This window comes from Lolium rigidum, chromosome 1 (assembly GCF_022539505.1).
Source record: "Lolium rigidum isolate FL_2022 chromosome 1, APGP_CSIRO_Lrig_0.1, whole genome shotgun sequence".
NCBI classification, from domain to species: Eukaryota; Viridiplantae; Streptophyta; class Magnoliopsida; order Poales; family Poaceae; genus Lolium; species Lolium rigidum.
In genome coordinates, this window is record NC_061508.1 from 148,313,158 (window position 1) to 148,336,477 (window position 23,320).

At 43.4% G+C, this 23,320-nt stretch overlaps 2 protein-coding genes across 2 annotated transcripts; both read left to right on the forward strand.

Moving 5' to 3' along the window:
* Positions 1-6,277: 6,277 nt before the first annotated feature.
* On the forward strand, positions 6,278-10,787 carry LOC124682555 (ultraviolet-B receptor UVR8-like). The gene is made up of 11 exons (XM_047217215.1): positions 6,278-6,324; positions 6,415-6,559; positions 6,648-6,758; positions 6,828-6,888; positions 6,967-7,085; positions 7,412-7,497; positions 7,599-7,800; positions 8,236-8,289; positions 9,108-9,218; positions 9,334-9,390; positions 10,437-10,787. Exons 1-11 carry the CDS (start codon positions 6,287-6,289, stop codon positions 10,620-10,622), a joined length of 1,170 nt encoding a protein of 389 aa, XP_047073171.1. The 5' UTR covers positions 6,278-6,286; the 3' UTR covers positions 10,623-10,787.
* A 3,204-nt stretch (positions 10,788-13,991) lies between these two features.
* Positions 13,992-17,234, forward strand: LOC124682923 (14-3-3-like protein GF14-C). Its single transcript, XM_047217527.1, has 6 exons — positions 13,992-14,080; positions 15,147-15,559; positions 15,653-15,731; positions 15,867-15,989; positions 16,707-16,823; positions 16,912-17,234. The coding sequence occupies exons 2-6, from the start codon at positions 15,168-15,170 to the stop codon at positions 16,972-16,974; spliced, it is 774 nt and encodes a 257-aa protein (XP_047073483.1). The 5' UTR covers positions 13,992-14,080; positions 15,147-15,167; the 3' UTR covers positions 16,975-17,234.
* Positions 17,235-23,320: the final 6,086 nt, after the last annotated feature.

Here is a 23,320-nt window from a genome sequence, read left to right on the forward strand (position 1 = left end):
CCCCTGGACTGCTACACAGTTGATCGTAGCACCTCTTGTGAAGCGACGATACCCCCACCACACAGAAACCATCAGCCTCGCCACCAACATAAGACGATGGGTCGAATCGAGCCAAACTGGCCATATCTGACGCCCCGAACAAGGCAAAACTCCATGTCGGCCTGCCTTCAATGGCAGTTGAGGGTAGGCGAACTGTCGCATCCGTGGATGAGCTGTTGCCGCTCTACCGGCCACGAGAGAGTGCCAGAGCCGAGGATGAAACACCTGCAGTGGAGCCGAGCCACCACCGCCATGGAAACAGGCCACAAGGAGAGGGCACCATGCACGCGAGAGGGAGGCCCTGCCGCTGTTGTCCGTCGTCCAAGCTTTTCCCAGCGGCCTCCTCCGTCGGCAGAGAGAGATGCATGGAGTTGGAGTAACCCGACGGTGGTGATTTGGATCCCCTCCCGAGTAGCCTCATGCATGCGGTTCGGGAGGTATTGTTTCGCATTCCTGATACATTGATAGTAGGTAATGTGGTTCGGTCCATCCAATTTTTATTTGAAAAATAAAAAAATCTTACTTAACATAAGTCTCTCACCTAATAATTCGAGGGCCGGTGCTGCGAGAGATTCATACAAACACAAAGGGACATCTATTTTCAAGCAGGAAAATCGTTTTGATCCAAATAATTCTCGAGGTTTGAAAAGGACACTGCATTTCTCAATGACTTCGCACGATACATCATTCTCCAAGGGAATAGAATGTACCTTTTTAGGTCATAATCTTGATAGCAATGTCTATGTTAGATTCTAGAGGCGGTAAAGCTCCATCGAATTCTTTAAATTCAATAAGATGTATGTGTGTGTGTGTCTTTCTCCTAAATAACGATGACACATTTTCGTCCTCTATTTTTTGGTGGTTATGGTGTGTATTTTCCTCATTAGTTTCGATTAAGATGTTGAAGTCACCAATGGTGCACTGGCAGCATTGCCTACAAAAAGAAGGTGCATTACATTTCCTGTCTCGAGTAAATTCATTAAGGTAGACAATATCCATATTGTATGCATTTTTTTCGCGAATAGGACCCTGCCATTAAAATAAACAACAAACATTACAAAATGTTAAAAAAAACTTAAATTACAACGAGATCCTTGAGAAGCCCTTTATCTCGAACTTCTAGACCATGCATATGTCTCTAGTATATTTCGAACACATGGTTTTAATGACAGAAGAACCTTAAAATTAATACAATGACATGTTAATCTTATATAGGTTAAAGCACATGAAGAAAGCAAGTTACTTGGTTGCGTCCCAGATAAACACATGAATTCTTAGAAGGATTATGTGTCTTCTCTCTCAATGTTTTCTTTGAAATGGATGTAAATTCGTACGATGAAGTTCTATGATTTTTAGTTCTACCAATCAAACAAGTCATACATGAAAAACTACCAAGCGATAAATAATCCTCCATATTGCTATGAATTCCGCTGAATCATAAAGGCACTTAGGACACATTATGCTTTTTGAAGAATAACAGAAGAAATGAAACACATGACTTTATAAATATCACTTTGTGGATGTTCCACGAGATTTCAAGCGACGAGACACATGCAAGCCACACAAAATGAGGAGAGGTCGAACCTCTTGCTAGAAATCTTATGAAATTAAGGTATGCAAAACAGTCCCTAAAAAAATGGTCCTATTGTCTTTTGATGCAAAGGGATTTCACACGAAGAAATTCCTCACACAAAACAAACCTAAGTACTAAAATCGTGCATAACTTCATCTAAAATCTTCAATTCAGTAGGGCCCTTAATACAATGGAAATATGGTGATATGTGGTCGAGTATTATGTTTATTTATTTATTTATTTTAGTTAAGTAGGCTTGAGAAGCGAGTTAATATTTGTATTTGATCGGATTGGAGCTAGACAAATTTTCATGACATTGCTTGTTTTCACATTCCCTCCTTTTTATTTATTTTACAGACAATAGTTTTGCCAAATTTCATTGAATAAATAGGAGTTGATGCACATACAAATAAAAACAGAGTGAGTAAATGGATATGACGAGTGTAAAATGGCCGGGCTTGCCAGAGTTATGTTGTTTCTCAGCTCCTGTAGTCAACCGGTGATGAATAAAAACAAAATCCATGTTTTCCATGACAAGAAAAGTGATAGGAGTATCAGGCTGAAAACCCATGATGTAACTGGAGTTCAAACTCCAAACCCAACTGCACTAAACAGACTCGTGCCTTGCAACGAGTAAAATATTCAACTGTCAGCTCCTGCTTATCACCAAGCTATTTGATTCTTGAGGGTTGAGGCGATGATCATTGGTAGGACGGAGTATGCCAAATTATCCTTGTGCTCATTCCAGTCTGCCATGACATGATGATGACGAAGGAGGCAAAGAGCCTTCTTGTAATTCTTGACCACGAGCCACATTTGTCCAGCAATCTTTGATGGAGTCTGCGCCTCCCTTATTGTTTGAATAATTGGATGTAAACAACTAAACATCAGAGTACAAGCCAATGTTAACTGCAAAAAAAAAGGACAAAAGAGATCCAATGTTTAACTGTACAAGCCAATGTTAAATCCCAAGAAATGGTAGATAAACAATATCTAACATCATCACATGCCAGTTTCACATGTGACCAAAGTTACCAGGTGGACCTGTGTGCTGCAAGATGGTGTATAGATGTTCATCTCGAGATTGGCACGACCAAAAAGAAATATCTGAGAACTGATAAGGATATAGATAGCGGGGAAGGCACATGCCTATGGCTATGTGATGATGCCCATGTGGTGTGTTTTCGGTGATTGATCTATCCGTAGAGACAACCCAACTGTGACCACAGAAAATGAGTGGACAGTGTGCGGCACTCTCACTCTCAGATTCAGCACCGGGAACAGATTAATTCCGATTGCATCGGAGTAAATATGGTAAAACGTTAGCACGAACTGTCTGCTTCTGGATATCAGAAAGCTCTGTGGTTTCTCAGGTGAACCTGTCGTAATGTCAAAACGAAAGCATGAGCCGTCGTATGCAGGAGACTGAAGACATTGCTGCGGGTGCGGCAAAAGAACAGGAGGTTGGAGCCTTCGAGTTGGAGGTGTCTGTAGAGGAAGAATGGGTACAAAAGTTTTCAAGGCGACCTAAAAGTCTGAAACTGAAAGAGTGAAAGAGCAGCAGAATGTGTCCGGGCGGGTGAATTCCTGGTTCCTTTAACCTCCGCAATGTTAATGGTCATTGTTCGCACGGCTTTAAGGTTTTAATCTCGACTTGTCGAGTTAGTACTAAATGTGAGTAGGGGCCAAGTGTAATTAGATAGAAGTGAAGAGTCTGTCTGGACAGCCCACCACCTCATGGTGCTAGCCATTAACCAGTACCCAGCTCATGGTGGACAATTTCTGAACCTTCTGATTAACCAGCTAACAGGTTCACTCGTGGACGATGAAATCGTTGCAGACAGATGTCAGCATCTTAAAGTGACGATTACTGGATGCTAATGCTGTCTTTCAAGGATTCTAGAATTCTTTTCACTGGTCCAATGCACGCTGGACCGAAACGGATACACTCATACACAGGCCTCGGCATAAAATTCTTAATGTTTCCTTATTGTTGCGGTCACAAGAATGCTGCGTTGTTTGGGTATAATCTTCAGTAGTTTATTTTCCGAAAATACGTTTTGGGAGAATTATATCACGCAGTGGGACGCTGGTTGTGACCACGTCAGCCATCTTATTGACGGTACGGCCACATAAGCAATCTACCTGACAAAAAAACGCAAGTTATCTGAAATATTTAGAAGAAGATATTTTAGCTGTGTATTTTTTGAGTTATAAACCTGTGTATTATTTCGAGTTATACAATAGTGTATTTTTAGAAGAGCATAAACTGACCATTGTCTTTTTTTCTAGGTGTGTGTGTTTGTGATCTCAAAAAAAAAGGTGTGTGTGTTTGTGTGTGTTAAACTGGCCTTTGGAGCCTTTTGTTCTTGACAGCGACCCATGGAGCTCACCTGTTTGGTGGGCTGGCACAAGTCCATAAGAATCACACTAGGGGGGGGGGGGTAGGTGCGGCCTATTGGTTCACAATCGGCCTATTTTAGGATGCAAGGTTACATTTGCTTTCTCCAATAAAAGAAAAAACAAATCCAATTAGGAAACAATTGCTTATTTTGCGAATGCTTGTATTTACATGTAACATGTATCACTACTCATTAGGATTAGTCCTCACAACAAATCCTTTCGGTAAAGTGGACATCACAACTCTAAACTTGCAGTGTACGTAAAGAAGCCTAGACTTGCCAAGCAACTCTAATATGCGGAATGTACATGCTACTATCGTTTTGTAGTAGACACCAACGCCACCATCCATCTTATTTTTAGCCTTTCATGTGCCAATTTTAGATGCATGCACACCCATCCTTATCTTATTCATATGATATTAGCACTTAATTCCATTTCAACATTATTCATGACCGCAGTAGGGACCCCCCTACTTTAAATGTTCAATAAACAAAACATTACTCATGAATTATATCGCCACAAACCTTTGGTTGGTTAGATGTGTTTGCAAGTTCATATTGCAAGGAGCCTTTGCAAGTTTCATATCTATTTACAAAAAAGATATGCCATTTATGTACACCACTACTTTCTGTTTTGTTAGTCTGTTATGATTTTCCTTCAACTTTCTTCCCTCCTTGATGTTTCTCTAGCTCATGAGATTTCGTACAGTGTTTGTTCTTTATTTATAAATTTTACACCGTAGGGGACTCCGCTACGGTAAAGGTGAAAAAAATCAAATTAAACATATCGCACAATCATCACCCAACCAACGGAATATTCCTAATGGAGAAAAAGAAAACATCATCAGCTTATAACTTACTAGTAGTTAAGTTACAATCAATTCGAGGGTCCATGATTCTATTACCATTAGGGCCAATGTACAATTCAATAAACGTATGCAAACATCACGATTCCAACACGTTAATTCAATTTTTTGTTGGATTAACTATAAAAAGTTCTTTCTTCACAAAAAAAACTTTAAAAAGTTCTTATGTGACATCTCATGGTATAATATCCAACAAATAGGTTCACCATTTCCCAAAAGTATACTGCTAATACCTCTAATAAGAACATACATCAACACTAATACAAATGTCATTGAATGACTAGATAGATTGTAGAGGCATTTGTGCCAATGTTTATCATAAAAAACATATAGCTAGAAAGAGAAGGAGCAGGAGAAAGTGGTGGCCCGTGACTTAGGTGGCAACAAAATAACATGCCAATACTGACACGTGGATCATAAGAGTCAGTTTTCGTGTCACAAATGCATGTTTGCACCACTTCGGCCCTCGCATGCCCGAGATGTCTGATTGGACACCAAACAAGCAAACTTGATGACCTGGACACTCTATTAAATATCAGCCTAAAACATGCGGCTCTACGTTAGAAAATTGTCCCCAGGTTGTGACAAAATATTACCGGTTCCACTTTCTTGTTTTACATAGTTGCACCGAGGTTGCGATCTTGTGTTTTTTACCCCATTTTCAATGTAACATTCAGTTGCATAACCAATGAAATGAATCCATCAACAGTCCATCACTATTTCCCCGCAACTTTTCAAGGTTCAAACTAATAATGATAGGGACTATGCAAATGATTACTATCTCCGATTCAATTTTTTTTTGAGAAACACATTACAAACGCAGACGCTCACATACACGCGCATACACTCATCCCTATGAACGCACACACGCCACCCTACCCCTACGAGCACCTCCGGAAGACTGAGCCGACGAATTAGATATATATTGAAATTGACGAAGTCACCGCAGACGCCTTGCTGTCAACGAGAACGTCGCCTCTCATTGAATGAATATTCCGTCTTTTGTGAGACACAAAGATGTCAAAACTAGGGTTTTGATCTATGGTGGGCTGGGGGTACAACCATCGTCCTAACCACCCAACCTCAGGTTGGTTCTCTCTCCGATTTAAATTAGAAACTACTAGACAGATTAAGAAACATACTAATTAATTAGGATACAGAAAACACAATCACGAATCCGATGACTCACCATTCCACCACAAGCCCCGCCTCCAAAACCCTATTGCGCCGAGCACAAAACCCACACAGGACACGCGCCCCTAAAAGCGCCCCCCGCCCCATCCCAAGCCCCAGACACGGCCGCAACAAAAGCCACCAGCTCTGCACTGCTGTTTGCTGCTGCGGTTTCGCTATCTTCCCCACCGCCGACCCCGGCCACCGCACCGCCGCCGACCCCGACCCCCCACATGGCGCCGCCCTCCCGCCCCGCGGCCGTCCTCGCATGGTGACGCCTCCTCGCCCGTCCGCCCGCCCGCTCGTGCTGTCCGTGTCCCTGAGATGTGGCGCCTGATTTCGTTGGGTTGGGTTTTTGCAGGGGTTCGGGGGAAGACGGGCAGCTGGGCATGGGCGAGTGCGACGAGAAGGACTCGGCCCACTGCGTCGCCGCGCTGGATCCGTACGCCGTCTCCGCCGTCGTGGCCGGCAGCCGCAACTCCCTCGCCATCTGCCAAGACGGCCGCGTACGCAATGATTGCCCGGTTCCTCCCTGTACTCCTTTCAGGTAGATTTTTTATTTTTGCTGATGTGGCTTTTCTCGCCCGTCTGCAGCTTTTCACCTGGGGGTGGAACCAGCGGGGGACTCTGGGGCACCCGCCGGAGACCAAGACGGAGAGCTCCCCGGCGCCCGTGGATGCCCTCGCGGGGGTGAAGATCGTGCAGGTGAGCACTGCCTCAAAATGCGATTCGGTTCTTGATGGAAGCTGTGTCTCATTGGATTTTTGGTGCCAGGCAGCGATCGGCGGATGGCATTGCCTCGCAGTGGATGACAAAGGGCGTGCCTACGCCTGGGGTAGGGGAACTTGGTTTCTTGCGTGATTTTTTCCCTTCGAATTCGGTGGATTAGATGACATGTGAGTTCATGGTGCAGGGGGAAACGAGTACGGACAGTGCGGGGAGGAGCCTGAGAGGAAGGAGGATGGCACAAGGGCGCTCAGGAGGGACATCCCCATCCCGCAGCGGTGCGCTCTCAAGCTCAAAGTTCGGCAAGTGAGTGCTATAGATTCTCTTGCACCAGTGAGAATGTTATTGAACTTAAGTCTTTCTTATGCATGGTTTTATGGATTCAACATCCAACAAATTTCGTTTCTCATGATCTTGTCACATGTCACATGGGCATGTGCTTTGTTGGCAAGACTTGTTAGGCTGGGAGAACACATATATAATATTTTACATTCGGAATTGTGTCAATGTATCTTGTCCAAATGGAATACTGATGCACTGGTTGACTGATGCTAGAACTTTCTGTCCTGCACTCCTGCTTTCCATTCAACATTCATTAACTTCTGGTGTGCTGATTCTTTCATTGATTCTAGGTAGCTGCCGGGGGGACTCACTCAGTGGTTTTGACACAAGAAGGCCATGTTTGGACATGGGGGCAGCCATGGCCACCGGGTGATATGTATGTTTCTTGTTCTTTCAACTGAAATCTTCAGTCCTTTTTTATTTTTTTTGGCGCGTGTTGTCCTGGCTTCAAGTTGCTGACCAAGTCTTTTTCTTCAGCAAGAAAATATCCACACCAGTACGTGTGCAAGGGCTTGAACACGTGAGCATGATTGCCGTAGGGGCATTCCATAATTTGGCACTATCGGAAGACGGAATCTTGTGGGCATGGGGTAATAATGAGTATGGTCAGCTGGGGATTGGAGATACCCAACCAAGATCGCAACCGATCCGCGTTGAAGGGCTATCTGACCTTTCATTGGTGAGCCACATTGCTTTGCTGCTTCTAATTTCTGATATCCTCTCTAAACTAAGTGGGGTGTGTATGCTTAAAGCATTTACCAAACAAGCTTAGCTCAAGGCTTGGCTGGTGACTAACTGAGCAAAAGAACAAAAAAAATACAAACTCGGTCTGGTGGATCCCAGTTAAAACTTAAAAGTCATGTTGACCTGCAAGAAGTTAAGCTTGATTTTGCCTACAAGTCAATGCTCATGTTTTACCACCTTGGGTACTAATTGTTGAATGTCTTTGATGTATTTTTAAAATAAATTTAATATGTTAGATATTGCCTAGGCAAATAATTCCATACTATGCTGATAAGTCAATAATATTCTACACATATTTTCTGATCAGGTCTTGAGTCCTAATAGTCCTGTTTATGTTTCTTTTGTTTCATATTCCTACATCTGTTTGCAGGTTGACATTGCTGCTGGAGGTTGGCATTCAGCTGCGTTGACTAAAGATGGAGAGGTATTTCCTGTCTTTGATTTAAGCTGGCCATGTCAGGATGACAGTTATAATGAATCCCATGCCAGGATTATCATTGACGGCATTTACATGTTATAACTCCAGATGACCTGACAAGCTTGTGTTATTCCCTCCTGTCATTATCGAAATATGTCCAAACAAGAAATCCTGTAAAGTTATAAAGTTAACTAGACTTGAGCTTTTGAAGAGGTTGAGTTCACCTCTATGTACTAAAGCTACATAGTTAAGCTACTGGCTCAGTTTTGGCCTTTGAGCTACTCAGACGTAGTTTGTACCATTTTTCCCTCCCAAAACAATAGAGCGGACTTGCACAGAATAATGGTGAGAAGGAAGCACAAGACAACTCCATCTGTTGTTGCCTTGGATATTGGGGAAGAGAATGAGATGAGAAATAACAGGGAATGGGCATAGTGAACATAGAAATTGAGAACTTAGTTTAGAAGTATGTATTTTGCAGTTCTGCAGTTTACATCTGTTAGATTCGAGATATATCTTATGCTGATTGTTGTGTGTGTATAAATTTGAAGAAATGAGCAAGTTGATCTGATCACAACTTTTGTTAAACTCATCAGGGAAAATGTACCCCCTCCCGTTCAAAATAATTGCCAAAAATGGATGTATCTAGACATGTTTTAGTGTGTAGATACGTCCATATTTGGATAATTATTTTGAACTGGAGGGAGAACTTAGTTATTTCTCAGCATGACCAAATATATCTATCCGAACTGCATGACCTTCCATCTATATTGAACGTGAGCTAGAATATGTCTTAGCATATTCATCTGCTTGTCGGTCTGTAGGTATATGCTTGGGGAAGAGGAGAACATGGGAGGCTTGGCTTTGGGGATGATAAGAGTAGTCACATGGTGCCCCTAAAGGTCCAGCTTCTAGCTGGAGAGGATATTGTTCAGGTAGTTTACAAGTGTTATTTTGAGTTGTTTCCTCCTTGTTCTGTTATCTATAAGTGGCCGACTTAGGCATGTTTCCATGTTCAGCATCAGAGCTCACTCTTTTGAATGGTTGCAGGTGTCATGCGGAGGGACCCATTCAGTTGCGCTAACTAGCGATGGACGAATATTCTCTGTAAGTAGATTTTTCTTTCTCATCTTGTCCCAAATTGGAAAGAAGAGTGAGCATTTCAGATCTAGAAAAAATAGGTGATTTGGGGGCTAGGGTTTGTGGAGGAAGGAGATGGGTACCTTTAATTAGGCCAAAGGGTAGGTGGGTTTGGGCTAGTTTTGGGCCAAAACCTTACCAGGTTTTTGCCTACTTTTATTTTATCAAAATGAGAAAATATTTTGTAGTTTCAAAACAGACTGGAAAATATTATTTTGTTTTATTTTGAAAATAGAAATAGAGACGAGGGATTACAAAACGACCCGGATAATTAACAAAAGAAAAATAGGGTTTTACCAAAAAAAATATAGGGTCGAAAGTGTGCTAGAAAAATATGCATGGTGTCATGATGATGCACAAAATAAAAACGGGCAAAAAGTAATAAGGGATATTTCTGGATCTTTACAGTCAGCCAGTGAAACCTGCAGAATTTTGATAGTTCATTAGTCACGTGCCACAGCCTCACCACCAAGGCACCAAGCATATTTATCGTTTGGAAAACATAGCTGCAATTATAGGCATCGGATGAAGAGACTATTCTGCTCTATTAGTATGGAAGGCTTGAAGATTTTTTGAGGAAAAGGTTGTAGAGGTGTTTTGAAAACATTTAGTTCATGTGATATTGAGAAGCGTTGATTTATGAATATCAGTTGTATGAATTTGATAACGAGAAGGTTGATTTATGAGTATCAGATGTATGAAGTTGACCTAAGTGCCACAAACTAGTACTGCTCAGCTTAGTTCCAATTTTATTGGATGTCCCAGAAGGGACGTACTTCTCAGCTTAGGACTAAGAGAACAATTGTATTGGATTTTTATTTCCGTATCATGTTTAGATAGAGGGCCCACTTTGATTGCGTTAGCTCTGAAAGGTTTGCTGACAGTACCAAATAAAGTTTGATGATAAGTCCTGTGCTTGTACTGACATTTGAAATGTAAATGACTTCCATCCTCCTAAAAAAGACACGTAGTCAGAGCTTTACTTATCATTTTTCCCTTTTTTGTGTTTGCAGTACGGACGGGGTGATCATGGCCGTCTGGGCTATGGCAGGAAGGTGACAACGGGCCGCCCAATGGAAGTGCCCATAAACTTACCTCCACCGAAGTCCAGCACCAGCTCCAATGGGCTATGGCAGGCTAACTATGTTGCCTGTGGTGGGCGGCATACGCTGGCCATCTTGACATGGACGGATATGTAATACCTAGAGGCACGACAACTCGTGTATGAATCTGAATTGAGGTTACAATAACGGAGAATAAGAATCGAACACTCTGCGGAGATGGAACCACCTTCTCTTGCCGAGTTGTGCATTTCAGGCTTCCAGCGAATTCTGATAAACAAATTTTATGCCGAGTTTTCAGTATTGTGGTTTTCCCATCCTGTAGAAGTCCATCGAGAAACTCGTGTGCTTTAGATCTGGACGGGTTTGGCTGGGATGGTGTTGAAGTGCTTTTCAGATATCCACTATTTGCAGCACATGTTCTTGACTTCCCGTTGCCCCTTTGTCTTAACTGTTCACCGAAGAAACTGTTCACAGAACTGTTGTAGATGCACAGTTTTTTTTTGTATTAATGAGTTTCCGAGCCTGGCATCTCCAGGGGCAGATTAATAGTTCCCTAGTGTGCCATAGTTATCTCTGTCACAGTTCGACCCCAAGTCCTTCTGCATGTTCTACTACCATAAAGGAAAAAATCGACATAGCATTTCAATTGTATTTTCTATGTTAAATTTGCTTGATGTAATGCGGCAAAAAAATCAGTTTCGGTGCAACTTACTGTAAGACAAGAAAAAGTTACTGTACATGGGTTCATGTACGGATGTACCTTTGTAATCCATTCAGAATGTTTCCAAGTCGCTGCAACCCATTTTCATTCCGGTATGAAAATGGTGAGATCGATGCTATAATGAGAAGGATCAATGGAATGAGGAATAGCTGTGCACCCTGGTTCATAATCCTCTCTTCGTTAACATATTGTGATTCGAATACTATGTTCTCTTTTTTAAACCTGGTAGATCGAGATACATTTTAGAGTCCCACACCTTCTGTGCTATCTGCAGCTCAGCATGAGTTCTGAATATCTTTCAGGATGAGCTCTGCATAGATCCCTACGTTTATTCCCGTCGCGTAATGCTTGAGATTTTTCGGATGTGCTGAGTAGTGTCCTCTCCTGAAAAGGGTCCACTCAAACGACTCTTCTGTAAAATGTACAACTCGGAAATGTTAAACTATAAAAAATATCTGAAATAGTTTCCCTCAATTTGCTTGCTCGGCTGCCACCAAGAACATGTATTGAATTATTGTGTATATGAAGGATATTGTCTGCATGATTATATTCAAGACAAAACTCCAGTCAACATCTGAGTACGCCGTACGAATGCTGTCAAATCTTGGTTTGTATTTTGCACATCAGTTTCCATCTATTTTTTCCTAAAGGAAAAAAAATGCTAGTTTCCATATTTACTCAGGTGGGGGGACATGCCATCCCTTTCTGCTGAAGAGTGGAGATCAACGTGATGCACCAGAGCAGAGGGGACACGCTAGGGGAATCAATAGATGGGGATGCGATGCTGCTCGCGATGGCAACCTCTGCAACGGCTAGTGCGACCTGCATCTGCAATTCCACATGCAACTTGCAAGAGATCGCTGTTTCTTTGACAATAACATGCACGAATGCAGTTGATTCTTGTAACATTTTGACAAGAACATGTAAGGTTCTCCCTTTTCTGTCATCTTGAGATGCAATCTGTCCAAAATTGTCCTCCCCTGGTTTAAAACATTTACCAGCTAGACGATGTCCATAATTCATAGAGCCACATCCTTTTTGGCCATCGTTGATAAATAGATTTGAGGGGATTTTGTTTTCTCAAAACTAACATCAGACAATTTTTACCTTATAAACCTGTATAATCAGAATTCTTGGCACCGATTGAAATGATATGCTATTGGAAGTCTTGGCACTAATGTATGTGCACAAAAGTCTTGGCTATTAGACTTCTACCAACCGATGACAGATGCAGCTAAAAGTATACAGGGATTGCCAGTTTGCTATATAACTACTATCTGAAGCTTTCCTCCTCAAAATTGGAGAAAAGGCCACAACCAACTTTATTGTGTGCACTTGCAGCTCATGACACATTGCGGTGTGTTCTGCCGAAACTGTTGTTGAAATAATGGACCATTTTCTTTGGTCCATGTAGTATTTGAAATTTTGACTAAATCTTACAACCCACATGTGAGTTTGAGCCCATGTTGTTAGCTCACAAGTAAGTGAAAAAATGAGAGTGTAAAATTTAGTCCCACTAGAAAGTTGCGAGGAAGTTAATCCACCTTATACACCTATAATATAAGTGAGTGAGAAGAGGAGTGGTCCCCCTCCTCCTCCTACTCGCTCATGTCACATCGCATGAGCCTCTCGAGCCGAACATTACAAAGTTTTTGGCGGGCACATCACAGTTAATAACTCACAGTTAATAACTGACTCAAAATGTGGTATAATCTCTTACCCGGCTGCCGTGAAAACATATTTTACACATGAGTTAGGGTTTTTGCCACCTCTCTCCGCTTGCACTGCCGCCGTAGCCTACTCCATCCTGCCCGCCGACGTGCACCGACGAACGGAAGAGCAGGTTACCGAAATCACTAGCCTTTGCGATCATGTACGTAGAGGGCGAATTAGGTTTTTGGGAAGCTCTCTTCATGACTGTTCAAGCTCTTCATCACGGGTCGTCTACCAGACAAGTCGAGTGGTGCCGCTTACCGTTGTCTCCGTCACCGTCTGCTACAACCTTTCTTCGCCAATTTTGTCATCAACAACGTCACCGCTGCATCGACAAGTGCTTCATCTACAACCTATCGGTACATGCGACATATTTCAATATGTTTAGCGATGGTTGTTGACCATACACAGTGCTGTTGCTCATGTTGATTGATCTAGTATGTTCAAGTTTCAAGTAGCTGATGTAGTCATGTTTTAATACTCTAGAATTAATCGTGAAAATATTGATTAATTATCCAACAATTGCACCATCCTAGTAATGGCCATTTCGCCTCGGCGATGACTTAAAGCGGTATGTAATGCAAGTATTTTTTGAGGGAAAATATTATTATTCACTGTAATCATACTGTATTATTTAGAGCAAAATAACTGTTAAATGTTGCTCCTAACTGTTGAAGTGTCATTCTAAAGACCGCTTCAGTATCCACACTAGCAATTATCATGTTTTCTCAGTCGCCGCAGCTATCATCACAAATCGGGCTTGTTTTAGACAGTGCCCATCACTGATGTTCCTAGCACCACTGATGGTGCGGTTCCACTTAGTAGACACGATCATTTCTTCAGGGAAACAAAAACTGATGCTGTCGCAGAGGCTCGCAGTCGCAGTCGCAGTCGACGGATCTTAACCTCTCGCTGCATGTGGACCCCACCGGTGCGCGGACCCACATGTATAGTACAGCCGTAAGCCAATGACATGCGGGCCCCGGGAAACTCGCGTCCCCACGTGGCATCGACCGTCAGCTCCGGCGCGACTGGCCGCAGCCTTTCGCTTTATAGTCCGCACCCCCACTCACCATTGCGGCAGGCACAGAGACCACAACGAGACCCCGACCTCTCCCCCAATCCGCCGCAAGCCGAGCGCCAGCCCAGGAAGCTGAAGGTCAGTAGGGCTGCCATTTCTCATTCCGTTCAAGTCTCTATGCTGGCAGATTTTCTCCCTCGTCCCGCTTGATTTCACCCTGCGAAATGCCAGCGATCGGCGAATTTTTGGCGTTTTCCCCTTGCGCTGTTCCGGTGTCGCGTCGCGGCTAGCAGATCTGGTGGCCTGGGTAACTGCCGGGTTTCGATTCGCGAGATCTGCGAGCGTGGGTGCGCGCGACGCGTAGATCCGGCCGAGTTTCGGCAGGCATTGCCGTCTGGAAGTGGGGATTTGCTTTCTTAGGTGGGGGAACTAAACTAGGTTGATCTGCCGAGCTATTTTAGCTGGCCAATGACCCCGTTAGTTCTAAGATTGGCTATGTCATGTTGATGCTTACGGTGTGGGACTCGGAGCGTTTTCCTTCTGCAGTTACTACTAGGATTTAGCGTCCTGGCGGGGGTTACTTGGTGTGATTGTTAGTAGATCTGCTTCGCCAGTGCCAGTTATTTTACTTAATCGTCAATGCTTGATAGTAGCGGATTTTATAATCGGGTGTTTATTATTACGAGGAACTGGTTTTTTTGGTCTCTCTTGTAGGAGTACTACACAATGTTTGGTCACTCCTAGGTAAAATTCTTGTAGTATATACTCCACTTTTATTATTACGAGGAAGTTGTTTTTTGGTCTCTTTGTTACATAATGTTTGGTTATTCCTAGGTAAAATGTTGTAGTAGTTTTAAATGTTTGCTTTTACATCATCTCTGGTTGTCATAGCAGACTGCTAGTTTAGACTCACCTGCTAGCCTCATCTAATTTAGTCGGCCTCAACATGGATGCTAGTAGATCATTTAGCCTTGGGGTTGGATGGAACTTACAATGTTCATTCTAATCCTTTTGAAATGAGTATGTGTGTGTGTGTGTGTGTGTGTGTGCATTTGCTTCCTGTTAACAAATGTGAGCTCGCTGAATGACGAAGTGCTGATCCGAGTTATATTGACTGCCATGTCCTTCTTACCGTTGTGCATATTCTTACTCTTGTCCTACTGGATATGGTTATTGCTCATCAGCGCTTCTTATGTCGTTGCAGTAAGTTACTCCGCTGCTCAAAATGTCGCGGGAGGAGAATGTCTACATGGCCAAGCTGGCCGAGCAGGCGGAGAGGTACGAGGAGATGGTCGAGTACATGGAGAAGGTGGCCAAGACGGTAGATGTGGAGGAGCTCACTGTCGAGGAGCGTAACCTCCTGTCTGTTGCCTACAAGAACGTGATCGGGGCTCGCCGTGCTTCGTGGCGTATCGTCTCATCCATTGAGCAGAAGGAGGAGGGTCGTGGGAACGAGGAGCATGTCACTCTGATCAAGGAATACCGTGGAAAGATCGAGGCCGAGCTGAGCAAGATCTGCGACGGTATCCTCAAGTTGCTAGACTCGCACCTTGTTCCCATGTCTACCGCTGCTGAGTCGAAGGTGTTTTACCTCAAGATGAAGGGTGATTATCACAGGTTGGACGAATCTGCCTCTATATTTGGTTGTGCTGTTGAATCATCAGTTTGTATATGACTACTGAAACTTTGTAAATTTCTAATTGTGTGCAGGTACTTGGCTGAATTTAAGGCTAGTGCCGAGAGGAAGGAAGCTGCCGAGAGCACCATGGTGGCTTACAAGGCTGCTCAGGTTGGTTCATGTCTTTGCCATCGTATAAATTTCACTTCATTGCTATGGGGGTATCTGGCCACATTTGTTTTTTAGCTTGTTTGCGAGGCTTGTTGATGTTTGCAAAATTATTTTATCATACTATGTGCTGTGCAGGATATTGCTCTGGCGGAACTGGCCCCCACACATCCCATAAGGCTTGGACTTGCACTTAACTTCTCAGTGTTCTACTACGAGATTCTGAACTCTCCAGACAAAGCTTGCAATCTTGCAAAGCAGGTTAGTGTCATATTTATCTTTCTGGAATTCAGTGTTCCAGTCAGTCTATACTATGGTTTCTTCTTTCAACGAGAATGAGTAGATCTTGTAGTGACTGTTCATGATTTTCTTTGCGTGACTTGTGTGAGTCTTATGCAGTAAGTTTATTAGAAGGGAAAGTTTTGTTTTTGCCACACTAGATTTTGCCCATCTTGCTTTGCCACTCTAAATTTTGACATCTTGATTTTGTCCTATTCTCTATCATTGAGGGGCAAAAGCAAAAGCAAAACAAAAACATATCATTTTCACATGGGGCAAAAACGATACATTACTGGGAACTGGCAGGGCAAAAGCAAAACGGGCAAAAACTAGTGTGGCAAAAACAAAATTTTCCCTTATTAGAAATGAATTATAATCCATTTTGCTTCTAGGGATTTGTAGTAGCCATTTGACAGTGTCAGTTACATGTTTGTGTTCAAGATGTAGTATCTGCAAATATACATTGATTTGGTCTGCATTGGATTGTAGACAGTCCTAAAACTTTGCTCCTGGTACTTAACTCAAAGGATTTTGAACTTAGCTTCCTCATTTTCATGAGGATGGCAATTTAGGATATGTATGCCAACTGCTGCTGTTTTGTCCTAAATCGCCTGACGTGTTGACGTTAATACTAAGCTGTGCTCTACTCTGCATGCCATGTCATTGATATCTTGTGACCTATCGAACATCACTCTGCAGGCTTTTGATGAGGCTATCTCTGAGTTGGACACCCTCGGTGAGGAGTCGTACAAGGACAGCACATTGATCATGCAGCTCCTGAGGGACAACTTGACCCTATGGACATCTGACCTCACGGTATCTTCTCAACCCTGACTGTGGTTTGTCATCTGCCTCGTGTTTTTAACCCCTAATCAGTAATCATCTGATAATGTCTTGTTTGCAGGAGGAGGGCGGTGCTGAGGATGGCAAAGAAGCCTCGAAAGGCGAAGGTGGCGAGGGCCAGTAACTGTGTTGAATCAATGTGTTTGCGTGTTGAAGTCTGCGTTGTGCCGTGGATGGATTGTCCTGTTCTAGCTGTCTCTCATGTACTCCCCTCCCTCCCTTTTTCCCTGTTGTAGGATGGTAGTGGTCGAAGTAGTTCTATTGCCTTTGCGTCTTTTCTAGTTGGCGCAGTCGGTCCATTTCGGACCGAGATTGTTCTCCTGGATTTGACTGCATGGTGTTGTGTCTCACCAGTGGTTTCAATTTAATCGTCTTTGTCTCTTCGGTTTGGCAATCACTTACTGTTGCACTTATTCACATTTCGATAGCTTAAATAGATCATGTTGACAAAGACCTTGTTGCTGTCTCGCTCACTGATGTCCTTGCTAGCAGAGCTGCTCTCTGACCGTCTAGCCTTGCCGTCCTTGGTTGATCCGAGGTCATGGGCCACTCGTCGCTGTATGTGCTGATGCCAGGCCCCATCTGGGCATTGCAAGGGAGGGTTCCATTGCATGCGCCCGTTTGGACTCTGCTTTACAGTCCTAGTTTTCTGGGGTTCCTTAACCGTATTGAAAAGGTTTCTCGCCCCTGCATGAATAGGCGGCAACAACCAAGCTTTTGCTGGTGTGCGTTGGTTCTTTTGACCGTGTGGATTTGTTTTCATGCGAGTCCACTAAGGGCATGAGCAATGGTGGCATACACAACTAGCTGCTTCATGTAAAAAAGTTGTCAGAAGCAACATGGTCAATTTTATCTCTCCAATGAAAACTACAACTTTAGTTAGAAAAAAGAGATAAGAGACCCTACAAATATAACACTATGTATCTCTTTCTCTCTCCAAAAAACATGCTTTTTAGGCTTAAGATCCCACTTCTTGAAGAGAAGACTGCCTCCTCATCCGAACCTCTTTGGACCATCCGAACCTAGTTAAATGTGTGAGGCAGTAGCTCTAGGTCAGTGCATTGGGCATGCCCTAAGTAGGGCTTGTCCGCGGTTGTTGTTCATGATGCGACCACTGACGTGGCGTCGAAGGCTGGTGATGAATCATTGTTGGCAAAGCCCTAGATGAGTCGTCTTTGGTTGGAGAGGAATGTCACTTTGGTGGTTTCACCCCTCATGCTAGGTCATGTATGTCATCGTAGTCTGATGTGTCAGTTGCCTCTGAGTGCGAGGACATCGATGGGATTATAGCTCTCTAGTGGCCGGTGAATCACTAGTCAAAGAGCGAGCAGCCGCCAGGTTACAAAAAGCACTACGTTTCCGCTCGCTTTCAACCACTGCCACTTTACCTGAGCACTGTGACGCAGTCGGTCAAGTATGGAGTTTCTGCTAGTATATCAAGGACTTATGAGAACTGAAAAGCAAAAAAACTAGGCAAAGGAATTCTCATAGTTCATTGAATTAAGAGTGTGTTCGGTTCTAGAACCAATGAAATGGAACGGAACCATTCCGCACATAGAGTCAATTCTTATGTTTGGTTGTGGAATGAAACGGAACCGAGTGGTTTCTCGAAAGGGAATATTCTCCCCATATGTGAAATGCATCCATTTCACCGAATCGGTGGAATATGGTGGAACGGTTGTTAATTAGCTGCTATTAATTACGAAGCACTCGACTAATCTAGCTGAAAAATAATTCACCGTTGTTAATTACGATTTTGAGATTAAAATGACCATTTACCACTATTAATTACGATTTTGAGACAAAAGATTAAACTTTAACCTCATTCCGTTCTACTCTCCAAATTCCTCCAACCGAATAAAAAAAAGTACGATTTTAAGATTAAAAAGGTCATTAGGCGTTGTTAATTACGATTTTGAGATTTAAAAGGCCATTTGTCATTGTTAATTACGATTTTGAAACAAAATCTTAGTTTAACCACATTTCGTTCTGCTCTCCAATTCCCCCAACCGAACAAGAAAATATACCATTTCATTCCTTCTTTTTGTCCAAACCAAACACGAGGATGGAACCATTCTATTCCTCTGGAACGGAACTATTCCGTTCCATCCCACGCCGTTCCATAACCGAACGCACCCTAAGAGAGGACCATTTGTGTGTGTGTGTGTGTGGGGGGGGGGGGGGGGTCGTGGAAGAGTTAGGTTCGATTCCCTTTATACGGGATGTGGCGAAGAAGACGCCGGTTCACGAAATATGTTGTGCCCAGCTTTAAGATTTCAAACATGTCATCTACTTCTAGAAAATATTTGGAACAAACAACTTTCTCTAATTCAACGCAGCATTCTACCAAGATTGAGGAACAAGAGGAGTGGCTTCCATGTAAACAAAGTACTCCTTCCTTCCCATAAAAAATAGATTCAAATAAAGTTCGGAAAAGGAAGAAAGTGCATAAGTCGAGGAAAATATAGTAGTAAATCATTTGTCCTTGGGGACACTTGTAAATAATTATCTTTGGTTCCAAGCAAGATCCGTTTAGAAAAAGGTGGTTTGTAGTACGCGTGTGAAAATATGTTCCCCAAGCCCGATCTTGGTTTCAATGCAGCAGAGAAAGGTTATGGGTAAAAATAAGGTCTTTATTCTGGTCATCCGCTCAATGGATGTCACTACAGCCCGCTGGCATTCCTTTCTACACCGTACATCATGCCTCGTCGCCTGCATACCACCTCTGTAATGATGAGCCGCGCCGACGGCGGTCAGTTGCCTCCACCATCGTCTCCACCTCCACCACCACCACCACCACCACCGGTGGAGTTCGACGTTGACCCCGAGCTGGCGGACAACAAGGAGTGGGAGGCGGCGGCGCAAGGGGCCGCCATAGAGGCGTTTGTTGGCGATGAGTTTGTCACGCTCGAGCGGCAAACATGAGCGGCAAACGCCGCGGCGGCGGAAGAGTCGCGCCTCCGTCTCCAGGCGCAGAGGGAGGAGATGGAGCAGTGGCGGCATCGGTATGAGTTGCACGAGCGGCATTGTTTGGAGGAGCCGTAGTAGCGGCTGCGGAGGCAGGAGCTACAGCATTGGCTGCGGCGGGAGGAGCTGGAGCAGCAACTGCGGAAGGAGGCGACGGTCACGGAATTGGTGACCTAGGAGGCGAAAGAGGTGGCGGCGGAAGCGGAGGACGAGGGCGACGAGGACAACGAGGAGGAGGATGACGACATCGACTAGTCCAACGACGGGCCAGACCCGGAGGAGCAGGCGGCGCAGCAGCGGGCGATTGTCGAGTCATTCGGGTCGCAAAAGAAGGATGACGCCCGTGCCCGCAAGGAGGATAACGATGCGTGGTGGCGTCACGCATTCGACCTCTTACTCTAGCAGGCACTGGAGCAGCGACACAGGGGAGGAGACGATGCGCGGAACGACGTGTTCTCGTCACGCTCCGGAGGGAGAGTCGGCGCTCGGCGAACGAGCAGCAGTGGAGGAGAGGCGACGATGGGGCGGGGCCGTCGAACGCACCGCCGGACGGCCAATAGGCTAGGGTTTAGATGATTCTAACCGTCATTCAAACTTGTAAGATATAATTAAATTTAAATGAAACCTTTTTCGTGCATCTTTATTATGTTGGAGCCTTTAAATGGCGGGCACGACTGGAGAGAGATGCGCACAAGCGCGACACCACGTCAATGCATCTTCCAAACGTTTAATCCGTCGTCGTTTGGATGCCGTTTTGAGGAATGCGACTGGATATATGCTCTAAAAATCCATTCTCTCAGGATACCTTTGTCTGCACAATCCCACTTTGTTTGCATATGGTCTTTTCTTTTTACCCTGTTAGAGATGCATCAAGATTGCGACTACACGCGTAAAATATGTGTGCAAGCATTTACCTCCTCATACATTTCGGTTCAATTCAGCGTTGTTGAGTAGAGGGATCTTTTCATCAACAATCACGACACGGTACGAGCAGAGGGCTATACAATGGCCTTAGGGAAAGTCGTTGTAAATAACCGGATTGACATATGCCTTAAATTATTCAATAGCTCATCAAAGTGTGAATCAGGCCCGCCGTACAAAGTACAAACATCATCCTTGCGGACGACATGATCCGCGGCGTCGTCCTGTCTGCCCTCATGGTGGAGGATGACGAGCACTACAAGCACCTCGAACAGCACTAGAGTTGTGGCTATTGCGGGTGTGTGCCTGCTCTGCTGCTCCGTGGTGTCCAGTCGCGCCCCGTCTTGGTGCGGCGCTCTTTATGCTCGGCACCGCTTCTAGGTTTGTATCCTTGAGTACTGTGGCAATGGCAGGACGAGCCTATGATGTCTCCTCGTTTATTTGAATGCGTAAATCACACCAAGTTATATTTAGAATAGATTTAGTCTTGCTCATTGGTGGTAATTGTTTTCTTTTTAGATGGATAAAGTGAATGACTTGGTAATTCATCCACGCTTTCATTTGGTTCCTTCTTCCTTCATGGACAGGGAGCAGAGTACACCAGGGAATGGATCGGGGAGACTTGTATAGGATCTCTACTTTAGGTGAGATCCTAGGATCAACATATAAAAATCGTATTTAGAAATTGTGAAAAAAATCTAAAACTTTTATACAAAATGCCTACGGGCTGTTTCTACAAGTCCAAGAAATTTTTGCTTCAAATTCGACTTACAGTTAGAGAAACAAAAAAGATAAATTGTACTGTGAATAGTATCATACTTGGGTGAACAACATTTCACACTATTCACACCCAAATTTATCCTTTTTGGTTCTCTAAGTGTAGGTTGAATTTGAAGCAGAAAATTTTTGAGGTTGCATATATAACATAGATGTGTATTGTCAAATTTTTTGAGAATATTTGAACATGTCTTTTCAAAAAAGTTGATCTCACAGATCCTATGTAATGGTAGATCCTACCCAAGTCGTGCTAGTCTTGTAGACACCGTGGGATATTCATTAAATGGCCAAAAAGGGTTATCAAGTTAGTTCGTGTGCCAATGTGCATACATTTCATATCCAGCCCAGCATATATAGAATATGTACGGGGGGTGTTGAACTTGACCTGCTACTGCTCTGCTATTATGTTAGAGCTTATACTCGTAGAATGAACGTTTGGCGATCACCTTATTGACTGGCTCCTTTGATGGTTACATTTAGCTCACCCTGATAACGACAAGGGCAAAGCAATCTAATGAAATGGTTTCATATGGTCGATACAAAATATACATCTGAAATGCACTGTTTACTTGCCTATGGTTTTGTCCCTTTGGAACTATAATTGTGTTCAGTATGATGGAGCTAGCACTTTAAACCTTGAAACATCTGGAAAGGTTTCGGTTCAAATTCAGGTAGTCTAGTATACTACTCCGCTAGCTTTTAATTTTCATGTTCTCTTTTGATGCTGTTGGTTGGTACTTTGACGTGCCTATGCTTTTCACGAGCTTAGTAACAGTTAGATAATCTGTAGCCTATTCACTGATGGTTTCAGATTAGTATAACAATGTTCTTTTTGATCATATGCAGGAGAGGCTGCGATCGGCACTCCTGAGAAAACTGATGTGTCCGATGATGATTTCTGTGATGCGTTTGAAGTGTCCAAGCAGCCGCAAGGGGCTCACACTACATCACGTACCCACAATGGAGGCACCAAAAAGTGCCGGCAAAACCACCAAAAATGCCAGAAAAATGTTTTCAAGGCACAAAAAAAAGTGCTGCATTTACTGCAGTCGTTAAAAACAATTGCTGGCATTTCAGGAAAAGTGCCGGCAAAAATATTTACAGGCACGTTAAAAAGTGCCGGCATATGGAATTGTTGGCACTTTTCAAATATGCCTGTAAATATTTTTGCAGGCATTTTTCAGCAGTTCCACAAATTACTTTTGGAGGCACAGTTGAATAATGCCAACGATTTAATTTGGAGGCATGTTCAAAAGTGCCAGGAATATGAATTCAAGGCATTCGTCACAGTGCCAGCAAATTAAATTCAAGGCACATTCATAGCGACTCCAAATGAAAATTGAGGCACCAGATTCTCCAACAAAATATAACAATCAGGACAATATAATATTATTCAACAAACATGATCCAACATGATCCCTCAATACACTGCAATGTTTAACCTTAACATGTTCTGCAACCAACGTTGCAAAACACAATGTCATGCATCTAAGTTACATTGATCTTCGACAAATATTGACTATCCTCTACTTGGCTATCCTGTACCTGCTTATCTGATTTGGTGTTCCTCTTCCTCTTCTTACTGTCAGCATTTGCTTCCTTGATATTTTTCTTCCTCTTCATACTTGCTCAGATGATCAACTGAAGTATTACTGTGTATTAAGAACATATGATCTCTAAGTTATCTATTATCTACTAATAACTACTGGATGCCAAACAGTACATACCTAAAACTAAAACAACAGAACTAAAACAACAGAGCTCAACAATTCGTGTGACAACAATCTACAGAAAGAAGAGATACA